General features: G+C 46.4%; 2 protein-coding genes across 3 annotated transcripts in view; one reads left to right on the top strand and one right to left on the bottom strand.

Moving 5' to 3' along the window:
• The window catches only part of DISP1 (dispatched RND transporter family member 1), a 729,704-nt gene that overhangs the window by 567,810 nt on the left and 147,564 nt on the right, over window positions 1-14,330 (bottom strand). The window lies entirely within an intron of this gene.
• Window positions 9,532-12,407, top strand: LOC147709376 (uncharacterized). Its single transcript, XM_086925470.1, has one exon. The coding sequence runs from the start codon at window positions 9,669-9,671 to the stop codon at window positions 12,282-12,284; it is 2,616 nt and encodes an 871-aa protein (XP_086781596.1). The 5' UTR covers window positions 9,532-9,668; the 3' UTR covers window positions 12,285-12,407.

The raw sequence follows: 14,330 nt of genomic DNA, 5'->3' as shown, positions 1-14,330 counted from the left end.
GAACGGGTACGGCTGGCAGTGCTTCCCCGCACATCCCGGAGGCCTGGCTGTGATGGCCGCCTCGCTGCCCTGTGCTCACACTGGGGTCAGGCTTGCCTCTCCCTTGCCCGGCCGTCCCTGCCTGCCCGCGCCGAGGATCACTTTCTGCTGCTGCCGCCGGTGCCTGTGTGTGACGCTGTCTGTTGTTAGCCTGCCTCCATCCGGCGGGAGGGCGGAGCGCCCCCACCGGGCGCTGCGGCACGGAACAAGCGTAGCCTGCTGGGTTGGAGAACATGACTTTAAGACGTGAGGCGAAACGTGTATTACCCTGCAAAAGAAAGGCTGGTCATATTTGAGGGATTAAGGCACTTACAAGCAATACTTACACCAGTTTGCTCGTCAGACAAAAACTTATAAAGTTCATGATTGAAAGTTACAAGCTACCACGATGTGCCAGTTAGCATTCTAGTGTTTTGAAGGCACGTTGCGAGCGGAGTTGTGAACGCAGTGTTCAGCAGTAAAATCGATCGTGAATTGTAAAAAAAAAAAAACGCAAGTGGTGTGCGCGCGCACGCCACTGCGAGCATATGTCTTCCATTATTGAAGACACATGGCCTTTGGTGCAAGTAACAGACACCAATAGGCCATAGGCGGAGCTACGCGACCGCCCATGGCCTATTGCGTGTTCTGTTTTAAAAGTACACGCATGCAAAGGCCAATGAAAATGACCTAGGAAAAAACATGCACGAGCTCCGTGGAATTTCCAGGTCCATTTTCAAAAACCCAGAGAAAAGGACTCTGGCTGAGCGACACTGCTGCGCAGTGTACACTAGGCCCGAGACCTAAAAAGGCTATCATTGCAACGGCATAAAAGGATATATGTGGTTCTGCTTTCTGCTAGTATATTTTGTGACCATCACTTGAGAACTGTTCTTCTAGCGAGATTCAATAACTAGGGAGATTGTAAATGCATTTCTGTGTTTCCCATGTATGTTGATCTGCCACTGACTAACTGAAGAGAGTCTATAAGCTACGGCATTTCGAGCCCCACGGTTGTCACATATATACATATTTATTGTTTTCCTTTTTTTCTTGCTGCTATTAAACTGTGTGCATCTGGCATTCAGGATTTCCCCTTCCCTCTACAAGCACTGCAGGCTCACGAGGGAAGTCTCAGGGAAGTGCTCTGCGTTATTTTTAAACTACAGATCGTTTAAAATAAATGAGAAATGTTTTCTTTTTTTAACTGCATTCCACGCTAGGAATAGGATACATGAGTATAAAAGGTATCCAGTCATCATAGAAGCGTTGTGCTTGTGGTAAACTGCCCGACCCCGAAAACAACTGACAGGAGGTCAACCTATTTCTAGTACATATACATACATATAAACAAAAGGAAGTACAGATGAGCCAGGGTGGGCAGAATCAGATTGAGGTGGTCCTGCACATATTGGACGATAAGATAGTGGCAATACAGAACACTGACGCACGAACAATAACTAAACTTGACAGACGCCAGATCCCCTTGGTAGCTAAGGCGTGGACACTGCTGGGACTCCCACTCACGCAAGGCACAGAGATAAAAATATCTACATCTACACTACATTTGACGCGACTGTGCCTCCCAGTGCAGACTCACACACCCCTCGTTGACAATAGTCAACTCGTACGTGAAGTGTCACAGAATTCCACTTCATTAGTAGAGACACCACACATACCCTTGCAAGTGTCACAAGTGTCCCCACCAGTACCACATACTGTTGAGGAAAACTCCATAGAATTAAGTCATTCAGTGGAGAGTTTAGTGGGTTGCAGAACTATTGACCTCACCGTCCCTCCCTTGGTGACCTCATCGTCCCTGAGCTCAAGCTGCCAGGGAAGACAGGAAGACCCACACGTTTTCCGTACCTCATCAGACTGCGAATTCTACACATTGCTCCTACAGGGACTGTCCATTCCCGACTTGCCCCTGGCCTGTGAGCAACACGCCCAAGAGTTGCACGTGCAGCTGGGGCAGCAGCCTTCACCCAGCATTGTTGAGCAACTGCAGAGACACCCCTTCACAACACATTGCCCCTTATTGTGGGCATATTTACAAAACCGCATAGTAAGCAGTGAGCACAGTTGTCAGACTTCTCCGCCACCACTTGCCCGCCCCCCAAGATAACTCTAGGATATGAACAAACAGCCCGCACAAAACAATAGATTTGACATCACAATACATTTAGAGAACGGGCGCGTTACTACCATTACTGAGGATCCTTCAGTATCCTCAGCCCAGGTCCCACCCCTAGTGGGTACAGTTATATTGGCACTAATATCTACTCTGGGAATAGACACAACAGATTTACAGACGGTGACTCTGACTTTAGCCCCCAGTGGAGGTACACCTTTTATCACTTTCCCACCCCACGCTGAGTAACAATGACAACGCCCCTGGAACACGTGATAAAAAACTTTACAGACCAGGAAAAGCGCATTAAAAAACATTGTAATGAATTGCATGAACTTACACGAAATGCGCCACATTCCTGGCCCAGAGAAGGGACTTTTGACAAGATAGTGCTAGACCATGCGAGAACTTTCTTGGAAGGTAAATACTCTGGTAATAGACTCAAAAAGCGTAAGGACACCCTCGCTATGTGGGCTGTCTTTAGGGAAAATGACACAAGTACCCGAACACCTGAAGTACCCACAGCCCAAGAACCCACAGCCCAAGCACCCACAGCCCAAACACCCGAAACACCCACAGCACCCCCACCTGCCTACTCTGAATCTCGAATTTATCCCGAACTGGTTCTTAAAACAGACCTAGAACAAACTACAAATGATAGGGCAGCCGTAGGCTATGAAGATATCTCTGTCCCAGACCGTGATGCCTTCTCCCCAGACTTTTTAAATGGTCTGCAAGGAAGTAGACAAGATAGTGCGCAAATGCACCAAACACTGAGACCCCAAGCCCAAGTGATGCAGGGTGCCACATCTGGAACATCAGGTCAGATTGCAGGACAGATTGATGCACAGTTTACTATAAAGATGACTCCTGCATCCAGTACCCCAGGCCCCCAGCTAGATGAAGATGGAGAGAGTGATAGGGTCTCAGGTGGTTCACAGCACAGCTCTCACATGCATCTCCCCAGACCCCACGGCCCAGCCCCGATGTCCATTGGAAGGGAACACAGCACATCTGAGGCCAGAATTAGACATTATGGCCCGTTTCTGACCCCCATTCAGCAGAATAGCGAAGCACAAACACTCCAAGAGGAGTGGCGACCCCTTAATACTGGTCCCAACAGACAGGAAGCGCGCCAGATACAGTTTCTTGAAGAGAACAGGGATGGCGAACAACGTATCCCTGGCATAATGAATGAAAGAGATATCGTTAGGTGGAGGACAGAACAGGATTTATACCATGGAGCAGGCAGAACAGTTGGGGACATGCCACTCGAGCATTGCTTAGGAAATACCACTGACAATGCACTAACTTATCAGCAGAGGCCCTTACAAAATGATCGAAGAAATGAAAGAATGACAGAACTGATGGATGGGTTGGGCCAGCTGAGTGAAAAGCAACAACCACCGACACTCAATGAATTGGCAAGAGGTGCAAATGATGCAAGGCAACACAGTGGTGGGATCCTAACAACAAGGCCACAGCAAAGGCCATGGATACAATTAGACAATGAGGCCCAGAGTGAGGCCCCACCACAGAGTAACACAGCAGCTAACATAACACAAGCCCCTCGCGCATTCCCTAACTACAACCCCCAGAGGTCACTGCCACAGACACCTGTGCGTCAGGCATCACCTCCTGTAGCCGCACCACGCAGGGCCCAACTCAGAGAGGTAGACATTGATAACTTCGGACTGTCCAATGTGCTTGAACGGGCAGAAAGGAGGTACAGGCAAAGAAGGACAGAGGTAGAGAATCTCGCAGTGTTAGGTAACCATGGGAGACCTGACGACATCCCAGAAGAATATGATGTAACAGGTAAAGCACGCCTGCGCACCACCAGATCTGGAGCACTGTACAAGATGGCCGTTAGTAGGCCGGGACGGGTGTCACCTGAAGATCTGACACCATATGAGATAGTGGTGCTAGGAGAAGGGAGTAACTATTATGCCGACAAATTCACAGATGACTTGGCAGAATGGACAGAAAGTAAAGATCCCCAAATGATGGTGTGGCCTCGAGAAGGGTCTTTCCACCCTGAGGACATGGCAACAGCTGAAGACTGTATCTTGAGGGGGGAGGGACATGAAGACTGGGATTACAATTACATGCGCAGAGGCTTGAGAATATGGCAGAAATACGCACGCAGGTATGACAGCACAAGGCCAAGAGGGGTGCTGCGCCAGCTGCCACTGCTATATAAAAATATCGAGGACCGTCCCATCTACACCCCTTGGTCCCTTATGGACAAGGACAATTTAAAAAAGCAACTTCCGCCCCTCACAGAGGGTGCTGGGAAGTGGATACAAGCCTTTGAGAAAAACACTGCAGGGGTGCCATTAGCTGCTGGAGACGTGAAAAGTCTGCTTGTTTCCCTGATTGGAGAGGATGCAGAGGAAATGTTCACACGCATTGACCACAGACTTTCCATCACAAATTTGGAATTGGATGGCAATCCTTTCAATACAATAAGGTCTGCCCTGTGGAGTGAGCTGCGTAGAAAGTTCCCTGATATCCCAGACATCGGGTCCCTAATGTCCCAGACAATGCAAAGCAATGAAGATCCTGCACAGTACATTACTAGAATGAAGGAAAAGTGGCAACAGGAGTTAGGAGAGAAATGGGATATAACAGGAGGCAATTGTAGGTTCTTCTACCATACAATTAAGAAGGGACTGCCAACTGCTGTGCAAGAAAAATTAGATGGAATAGTAGCAATGGAATGCAAACCATGGGCAGAAATACAACACCATATCATTCACTACTGTAAAAAGGAGCAAGAGCAGGAGAAGAAGAGGCAGGTGGCAATTGAAAATGCGGCAGCTAAATTGGTGCAACAGAAATTAAAGAAAAAGGAGGCTGTGGACACAATAATGGTAGCCACACCAGTGAGTCAAATGACTACTGTCACCCAATTTCCACAAAATGCCCAGAACGCATTACAAGGAGACACACAGGCAGCAGTCCAGCAGACACAGGCACAGCACCCAAGAAACAATCAGAGGCAACAACAGTATTATGATAATAAACAAACAAGGTCATCAGGAATGCGAGGAAGAGGTAGGGGGATGGGCTATCAAAGACCCACACAGCAGCCAGGACCCCCACTGTGCTACCACTGTCAGCGACCAGGACACATGATAAGGGAATGCCAACCACAGCAAGTCCAGGTACCAGTGCAATACGTTCAGCAGCAGACACAGCCACTGCAGCCCAACGTAGTGTACACCTACCCGTCTGCAGGACAGCAACAGCCAATGTTGCAGCAAGTACAATTACAGACACCAGTCCAACAGATACAGCCACAACTGGTTCAACAACAGGGGCCTGTGTACCAAATGGTGCCACAGACACAGGTTCTTGTACCTCAGTGAGCCACAGTACTGCAGCCCGCCAATACGGTTCTGCAGGGTACAATCCAGCAACATCAGGCTGGAAGGTACACCAGCTAGGATAGCCCACAGAAGACCCTAGTGTGTCCCTTGTTGTCGTGCCTCACAAATATTAGAGAGGACCCAGTTGTGTATGTCACGATAAACAACAAAACGTATAAATTTCTGATTGACACAGGTGCAACATTTTCCTGTATAACAGAGGGAGCACTGCCTATTTCCAATCAAAGTGTAGACACACAGGGTTTCTCTGGGGCAATTACAAGGGTCCCTTTCACCAAGCCAGTACCAATGAAAATAGGAGGCAAAAGCATTCAGCAACGACTGCTTTACTCGACAGAATCACCCGTAAATTTATTGGGCCGTGATCTTATGGCCAAATTAAACATGACAATTCATTTTGATGAAAAAGGCACAATGACTTGCTCCATCCCTGGCACATCACTGGCAAGAATGATGGCTGTCACTGTGGACTCTTCCATGAGAGACCAAATTAGAGCTCGCCCAGTGGATGAACTAGCATTCTCCACAGCTGTGCAAATGGTCATTGCCAACTCACCAGAGATGGCGGGGCGCACTGTACAGCTACCCAAAGAATTTCTTTTCCGTCCTCAATTACAGGACATGCCAGGTCCAGACAAAAATATGATCCTAGGAATACAATGTTTTAACATGACACCAACATATGGTGTCTTTATAGCATGTGATGACTATGGCCAGTCATGGGCCTGTGTCATTTTTATTGAGCCTGGACATCGGGTAAGAGACATTACAGATCAGGAATTATTTGGTGATAGAGAAGACATTGTATACCAGATTCCAGTCCCCGTGTCAGTGACAGTTGAAATCAGAACGCCAACACAACCCACAGTAATTGATGAAGCACGTGACTCAGACCTAGCTCAGGTGCCCAACATCCTTTGGACTACAGGTCCCAATGATGTGGGGCTCATTCGATCAGCAGAACCATTCAAAGTGACACTGAAACCTGACGCCATTCTTCCCAGAGTGCGCCAGTACCCTTTGTCCAAAGAAGCCGAAGAAGGAATAGCCCCCACAATTCAAGCATTACTGGATCAAGGTGTGATATATCCTTGTATCTCACCTTGCAACACCTGTCTTTTTCCTGTGAGGAAGCAACAAACAAATCAATGGAGGCTAGTACATGATCTTCGCTCGATTAACAGCATAGTGATACCTGAGTTTCCCATCGTCCCTGACCCTTCAGTGATCCTTACTAACATCCCACAAAATGCAAAGTACTTTTCCGTCATTGACCTGAAAAATGCTTTTTTCAGTGTCCCACTGCATCCTGAAAGCCAGTACCTATTCGCATTTTCATTCAGGCATAGGCAATTTTCGTACAAAAGGCTCCCTCAAGGCTATTGTGAGTCCCCCAGTGTGTTTAACAGAGTTGTCAAGGATGACTTATCAAATTTCCAATGTGACAGCACCTTGCTGCAATATGTCGATGACATACTCCTCTGCAGTGCGACAGAGCAAGAGTGCAGAAAAGATACAATTGCTCTCCTTACAACATTAGCACATAGAGGATACAAAATAGACAAGCAAAAACTACAATACTGTCAGGAAGAAGTACAGTATTTAGGTCAACTGATTTCAGCATCAGGAAGAAGAGTTACACCAGGAAGAGTAGAAGCAATAAGGAATACTCCAGAACCACAGACAGTTAAGGACATGCAAAAGTTCCTGGGACTAGTGAACTATGTCAGACAGTGGATCTTTGATTATGCTACTATAACTGGACCACTCTTGAAAGCTGTCAAAATGGCTAAGGACAGGCATAACAAGATTGACTGGACACCTGAAATGACATCAGCCTTTGTAAAATTAAAAGATGAGATTACAAATGCACCAGTGTTGGGATCTCCTGATTATACAAAGGAATTCTATCTGTTCACACATTGTAATGGACAGGTCATGACAGCAGTCCTCACCCAGAAATACCCCTTGGGTCCCAAACCAATTGGATACTTCAGTGGCATATTAGACTCAGTGATGAAAGGCCACTATCCTTGTGAACAGGCTCTTTCAACAGCAGCATTCGCCGTTGAGAAAAGCACCCCCATAGTCATGGGCTCCCCTCTGACGCTGTACACTGAGCACGCTGTCTTTGCAATAATACAGAAAGCTAAAACAACTCTTACCACACAGAGAGTATCAGGATATGAAGTCATACTGTCATTGCCTTCGTTGAAGGTTGTAAAATGCCACACTGTGAATCCAGCCACGTTCTTTGCACATCCGATTGCGACAGCTGACGATGACACCCATGATTGTGCCACATACTGCCCAGATGAGTCAGGCACAGCAAAGGAAGACCCATTACCAGACAGTGTAATTTACTTTGTTGATGGTTCTTCTACGATTGATCAAGAGACAGGGATCAGGCATACAGGGGCAGCTGTAGTCAGAGCGCAACAGAATAACTCCTCAGACACTCTGGACATTGTACAGCAGATAACATTACCACCCCATTACTCAGCCCAGGCAGCTGAGTTGGTGGCATTAATAGCAGCCTTGAAGCATGGAGCTAATGAAAGAATTACTGTGTACTCTGATTCAGCATATGTCACCACAACAACGCATTCCAGCATATTGAGATGGAAAAGGCGCGGGTTTCTTAAAACAGATGGCACGCCCGTAATGCACAAACAGTTACTTGCAGAACTAATTGACTCCTTGACACTGCCAGCAGAAGTAGCAGTAGTGAAATGTGCAGCACACACGAACGGCCAAGATTTTGTTTCCAGAGGAAATGCAATGGCAGATTGGGCTGCTAAAGCAGCAGCAAAAGGCCAAAGTTGTACACAACAACCATCCCCGACACAAACTGACTGCACCCCCATCTTGCTTGCCAAAAATACGCCCCCAATAGCGCAGGAAGATATGCAAAACACAGATGAGGACACCAGTAAGTCACCACTCCCAGATACACACGACCCAACACTTCCATATACAATTGATGACACACAGCAGTTTGACATCATTGCACAGTTGCACCTCAGAGAGATACAAGAAAGTGCCCAAGCTGAAGAAAAAGAGTTATGGAAGAAGAGGGGAGTACAACAGGACGCCTCAGATTTTATTTACAGACAGACAATGACAGGGAAGCCTGTCATGCCACGGGCTCTTTTGCAAATAGCACTTACCCAGCTGCACCTTCCTACACATGTCCCTCGTGATATCATGTCCTCTAACCTGCAGGCAGAATGGTTCATCCCCAATGCACATGAGCAAATACAACTCTTTGTCCATCAGTGCCTTATCTGTCAGCAGTATTCACCCAACCCAGCTATGAAAACAGTTGCTTCAACAATCCCAAGGCCTAAGGGTCCCTTCAGGGAACTCCACATTGACTATGTGGACATGCTTGACAGATGTAACAACTACCGATACCTCATCGTGGTAGTATGTCCCTTCTCACGATGGATTGAGGCTGGACCTTGTGTCCATTGTGACGCAAAGGCCGCAGCTACCTTCCTACTTCGTGAGGTCATATGTCGCTGGGGATTACCAGAATCTATCCGCAGTGACAATGGCGGCCATTTTTCAAACTCCATCTTTGAGACGATAGCCACCATGTTAGGACTAAAACATAAACTTACTTCAGCCTATCACCCACAGAGCAATGGTATTTGTGAGCGCCTCAACGGATTGCTCAAAGCCAAGATCAGCAAGATAAGTGCCACTATTGAAAAGAAATGGCTCTATTGCCTCCCAATTGCTTTGTTTGCACTCAGGAACAGCCCTAGCTCTGATCATCACCTCACACCTCACCAGCTTGTCACTGGCAGATCAATGAATATGGTTGTTCCTTCCACCAGACCTAAAGTAGACAATGAAACGTCTTCTGAGATTGTGAAAGCTGAATTATTTGATTATTTGTGTGCCCTAACCCGTGCTGCTAGGTTTCTTTCCATTCAGACATCCAAGACAAGGAAAAAGGACGGCACAATTTCCGATGAACTTTTGCCTATCCGCCCTGGAACACAGATCTTCATAAAGAAGCAAGTACGGAAGTGGAGAGACCCTAAGTACGAGGGACCATACCTGGTCATTGACTCTTCACCCACTGCGGTCCGAATTGCCGAACGCAAAGCATGGGTTCATTTGAACCACGTGAGGATCCACCCGGCACCAACAGAGACTTGAACTTCAACAGGAAGGAGGGCATCTTATTTCCTATGACGATCCAAGACCGTGAATATGGAAATCGAATGAGGGTCTATGGAATAAGAGACAGTAACAGACCAACGCCTCTTACCAAGATTTCAGTTAAAAAGATATGTACAGTCACTCTTATATTATTTGTTATGTTCGTTGCTTCAATGGCTATATTACATTGGCTTGCATTACAAGCAGAGAGAGAGAAGGCTATATCAAGTCAAGTTAGGCCTACCATCTCAGTAGGATATCACATGCCTAAAACAAGTCCTGGTAACATACTAGATGAGGAATACACCAGCAATGGCTGCACCACCCCTGTACCCACGACACCTTCCACACCCTCTGTAGACCACACCGAGTGGGACAGGGTACTTGATATCACTGTGAATGCCCCTGGGAAAGGTGTCCCTAGACGTTTCCGTCAGCATAAAAGGAGTGTCAGGTATAAAATGGGTCGCAATAAAACACCAAGGAGATATACCCCTCGCACACAACGTAAAGAGAAAGACACAGAACAAATATCAAACTGGGTTAGTGATCTCCAGGACACAGTTGTGTACACATTCGAACAACACTCTATGCCTGATTTTTTCTCCCAGCGCCCTGGTATGTCAGTACAGAATGATGGTACTCATAATGCATTGTTAGATAATATGTGGTACAGAGACATGAGGGAGGTGGGGAGGAAAGCCACGAATGATTCCTGCTTTGTGTGCTCATACATTCCACATGCTGTAGGTGCAGACAAATTGCTCATTCCCAAAGAGATTCCACCGGCCACTGCCAAATGTCTCCTACACCTGTTCCTTTGCCGCATACATGGTCAGATACAGCTCCAGTCAGCAAAAATTAATACAGCATTTGTAAACGTCTCAGACTGGGACAACAAGTATGTTACATTCACTGTTGTTTCTGACCCAGTAGAATTTGAGAGAAGAATGGAAGTTTACCATGAAATGGGAGCACCTGCTAATATGATACAGGTCTGGGAATATCAGCTTAGAAAATTAGGATACTTCACCTTCCCAACACCCCCATCAAAATGCCACTCACCCGAATACCAACAGACTAACCATACCCATAACGCATGCCCTTGTCAGTGGAGACCCATTCTGCGCCTGAGGGCCAATATATATTTTAATAACAGATGGAATGGGCCACATGATTTAATATGCAAGGCAGCATCCTTAGGTAGCCCGGTTGAAGGTCAGGAGCATAAGCATTATACAAATGAGACTATTGGGAGGGAATGTGCTGAGATATGGGCACAGGAAACTAGAAGATATACCCTCAATGAGGGTACAAAGTACAAACCTAAAAGAGCATACAAACTTAAGTCTCCTCTCCTTTGCTTCCTAGGTACCGGAACAGTGCCTGTGGGCCGAAACACAAATTGCAGTCACACAGTGTTTAATTTTGACCTCCAGCACGGTACCTCTAGTCTCATGGACATCTACTGGGCATGCGGTGAGCACATCTACCTGCAGCTGCCCCCCCACTGGCAAGGACTATGTTCCATTGTGACAATGCATGAACTACATCTTGTTGTCCCTGCAGCGAACATTTCCCACATCCACACACACCCAATGGCAGATGACGTTACCCTGCTTCATCATGGGAAGAGAGAAATAATGAAATACTTCTCAGATGGCCCTTTTCAGAAAATACCTCAGGATTACAGACTCTTCAATGATGCCGAACTTTTCTTTGGGGGAGTTATCCCCATATTCCAGACTAAAGCCAATGCTCGCTGGCTGCAAGTGACCAGATATGAACTAATGCAGCTTATCAACAACACCCGGGATGGGTTCAACGCCGTGAAAGAAGAACTTCGACCTCTACGACTTATGGTTCTAGAGCACAGATATGTTCTAGACCAGCTAACAGCAATGAATGGTGGTGTGTGCGCCAAGGTGGGAAAATCCTGCTGCACGTTCATTTTAGCGAACGACGCTGACAACGGAACACTCACAAAGGCCATCGAGGATTTGGACAACTTGGGGAAAGAGATGCATGAGGAAGGAGGTGCTGAAGCAGATCTCTTAAATGGCTGGTTCAATTTGAACTGGATGCCTTCATGGCTGTCTGCAGTGCTTAAATTTTTAATGCCAATTTTCTGTGTACTGTTATTGTTGTGTTTTGGATCACAGATACTGATATACTGTGTAAAGAAATTTAGTTCTAAAATGATAGGGATGAATTATGCAGGCTCAGGTTCATATACTGGAATTCGTAGGGCTAAGGGAGATGATGGAGAGACGACAATGATGAGCATAGTGGAGTTGACCATTCCTGACTCCCGCCCATTGCCAGACATTCCTGTAATTAGTCAATATCAGGCCCAGGTGCATAGAGTCCCATCACGTTCACCACAGGGGGACTTGATGCGTCCCTATGAGACAATGTGTGATAACTTAGGGAAGACAGATGCAGATTCAGGAAAAGTGCAGGACAAAGATTCAGAGGAACAGCCTCTTTGCGACTCGCCCTGGCCTCTTCCCCCATCTCCAGCTAAGTATGCAGTTCGAATGGTGTTTAAAGATGTTTGATTAAGTTCGAAATTTCGAACTTGAGGGGGGAATGTTGGAGTAAGAATTTTTACCTGCACAGCTATCCAGGGACACACCTGTCACCTGCACAACATAACCCCTGTGTAGGCCCTGCTGTTTAGAGGTTACAGGCCTCAGTTACATTGCCTTGGGCACTGCCATTTTCTCTTAGCTTAAACAGAAGCAGAAAGCAAGTCTGACCCAAGATTCACCCAGCTGCTCCTGTCTGCAAGGCTCAGCACTCCTACCAGGCCCCCACCTCATTGTATATTTCTCACAAACAGCAGAAGTCAAGTTCCTCTATAAATCTTGCAACATACCCCACGTCCCCCACCTAAGCCATGAATGGAATAAGGGAAGTTCCCACCACAGCTACGTCAAGCCAGATATCCGATAAACTGAGGCTAAGGGTGGCGAAATAGTATCGCAGATTGACTGATTGACACATGAATAGGACCCCTCGAAGCAATACTAACACATTTCTGTCGTCCATTGATAGTTTATTATTGGACTTCCAGTCAAGTGGCAGTTCTCAGTCTAGACTGAAGTATGTACCACAATTACAGGAAAAAGGCCATACCTAACCCTATGGGTGGGAAAGGTAGAGAGCAGTCCAGTAAATGACAATGGACAATGGACGGGTATGTGATACGTGGTGGCGTGGGATGACGTAATTATCGTCTCACGTGTTTTAGACAGTATAAGAAGGAGCCCCGCAAGAACATCAGCGGGCAACTCCTCGTCTGTTTGTAGGTATTCAGACCGAGAGTTGTCTCCAAGGGCCCTTGATCAAATGTTCATACTTTTGTGCATGTAAATATTTTACTTATGTTATGTTTTAAACTGCTTTTTAGATAAAGTCATTTTATATCTGCATATGTACTTTTTAACTTGTTCTCTACATTTAAGCATTTATACTGTGGTCTTAGGACAACTCACTGATATAGCATTTTGAGTGTACCTAATGATAAATAACATGTACTCTGCATTCTAATGTATCTTGCAGGATTACACTTATGAGCAAATGTGAGTATTCATCTATGTGAACAAGCACAACCGTTTTTAATCTGCCTCAGTACTCATAGGTGCACTCCAAGCAAAATCTCTCTCTCTCTCTTAGCCATAGCAAATGTTAAACTGTACGTTGTAAAATTAATCTGGTCCATGTGACTTTCAAGAGAATGCTGGGTACAGGACCAAGTACTATATGATTTTTATGTTATCACTGATTATTTCTAGAAGCTGTGTCTTCAAATAAATTGTACAGCCCCAAGCTTCAGTCTCCAAAAGCTCATATGTATGTTTTTTCCTGTTTTAGAGCAAGAGGTCCAGGACAGCCCCGGTGCACCTTAAGCCACCCTATTCCCCTTAGTTCTCACTCACGGTCTCGTCAGCGCGGCTTCTGAAAGCTGTGCACTGAGCCCCCCTGGCCCCTCCTGTCCCTAATAAATCATCCCCTCAACACAACCATGAGATGCACTACATTCTTAGGTGCTAGAGGAGCGGCAATGACGTGATTTCAATTTCCTTTTAAAGTAGAGACACAACATGCTGGATTGGAGTTCCACGGAGTGCACTTTACGAGAAGGACAGTTTAAGTATTTCATTCTTCTTCAAAGCTGGTGTTTCATGAAGTTCCGGTCCAGCCAGCTAGACGCCACTTCAATCTACCTGCTGTACTCCAATCTACTCCACCCCACTCCAATCTACCCCACATCAGTCTACCCCACTCCACTCCAATCTACCACACTCAACCACAATCTACCCCACTGAACTTTACCCCAATCTACGCACTCCAATCTACCTTACCCCACTCCAACCTACCCCAATCTATCCAACTTCCTTCTACTCCACTTCACCCCAATGTGCACCAAGTCAATCTAGCCCACTCCAATTTATCCCACCAATCTACCCCACTACAGTCTGCCCACTCCAATTCACCCCGCCAATCTACCCCACTCCAGTCTACCCTCTTTAATTTACCCCACTCCAGTCTACTCACTCCATCCTACCCCACCACACTAAACTCCAATCTACCCCATGTTA

Source organism: Lissotriton vulgaris, chromosome 6 (genome assembly GCF_964263255.1).
Source record: "Lissotriton vulgaris chromosome 6, aLisVul1.2, whole genome shotgun sequence".
NCBI lineage: Eukaryota > Metazoa > Chordata > Amphibia > Caudata > Salamandridae > Lissotriton > Lissotriton vulgaris.
The sequence above is the reverse complement of the archived record's forward strand: the minus strand, read 5'-3'. Positions and strand labels throughout refer to the sequence as shown.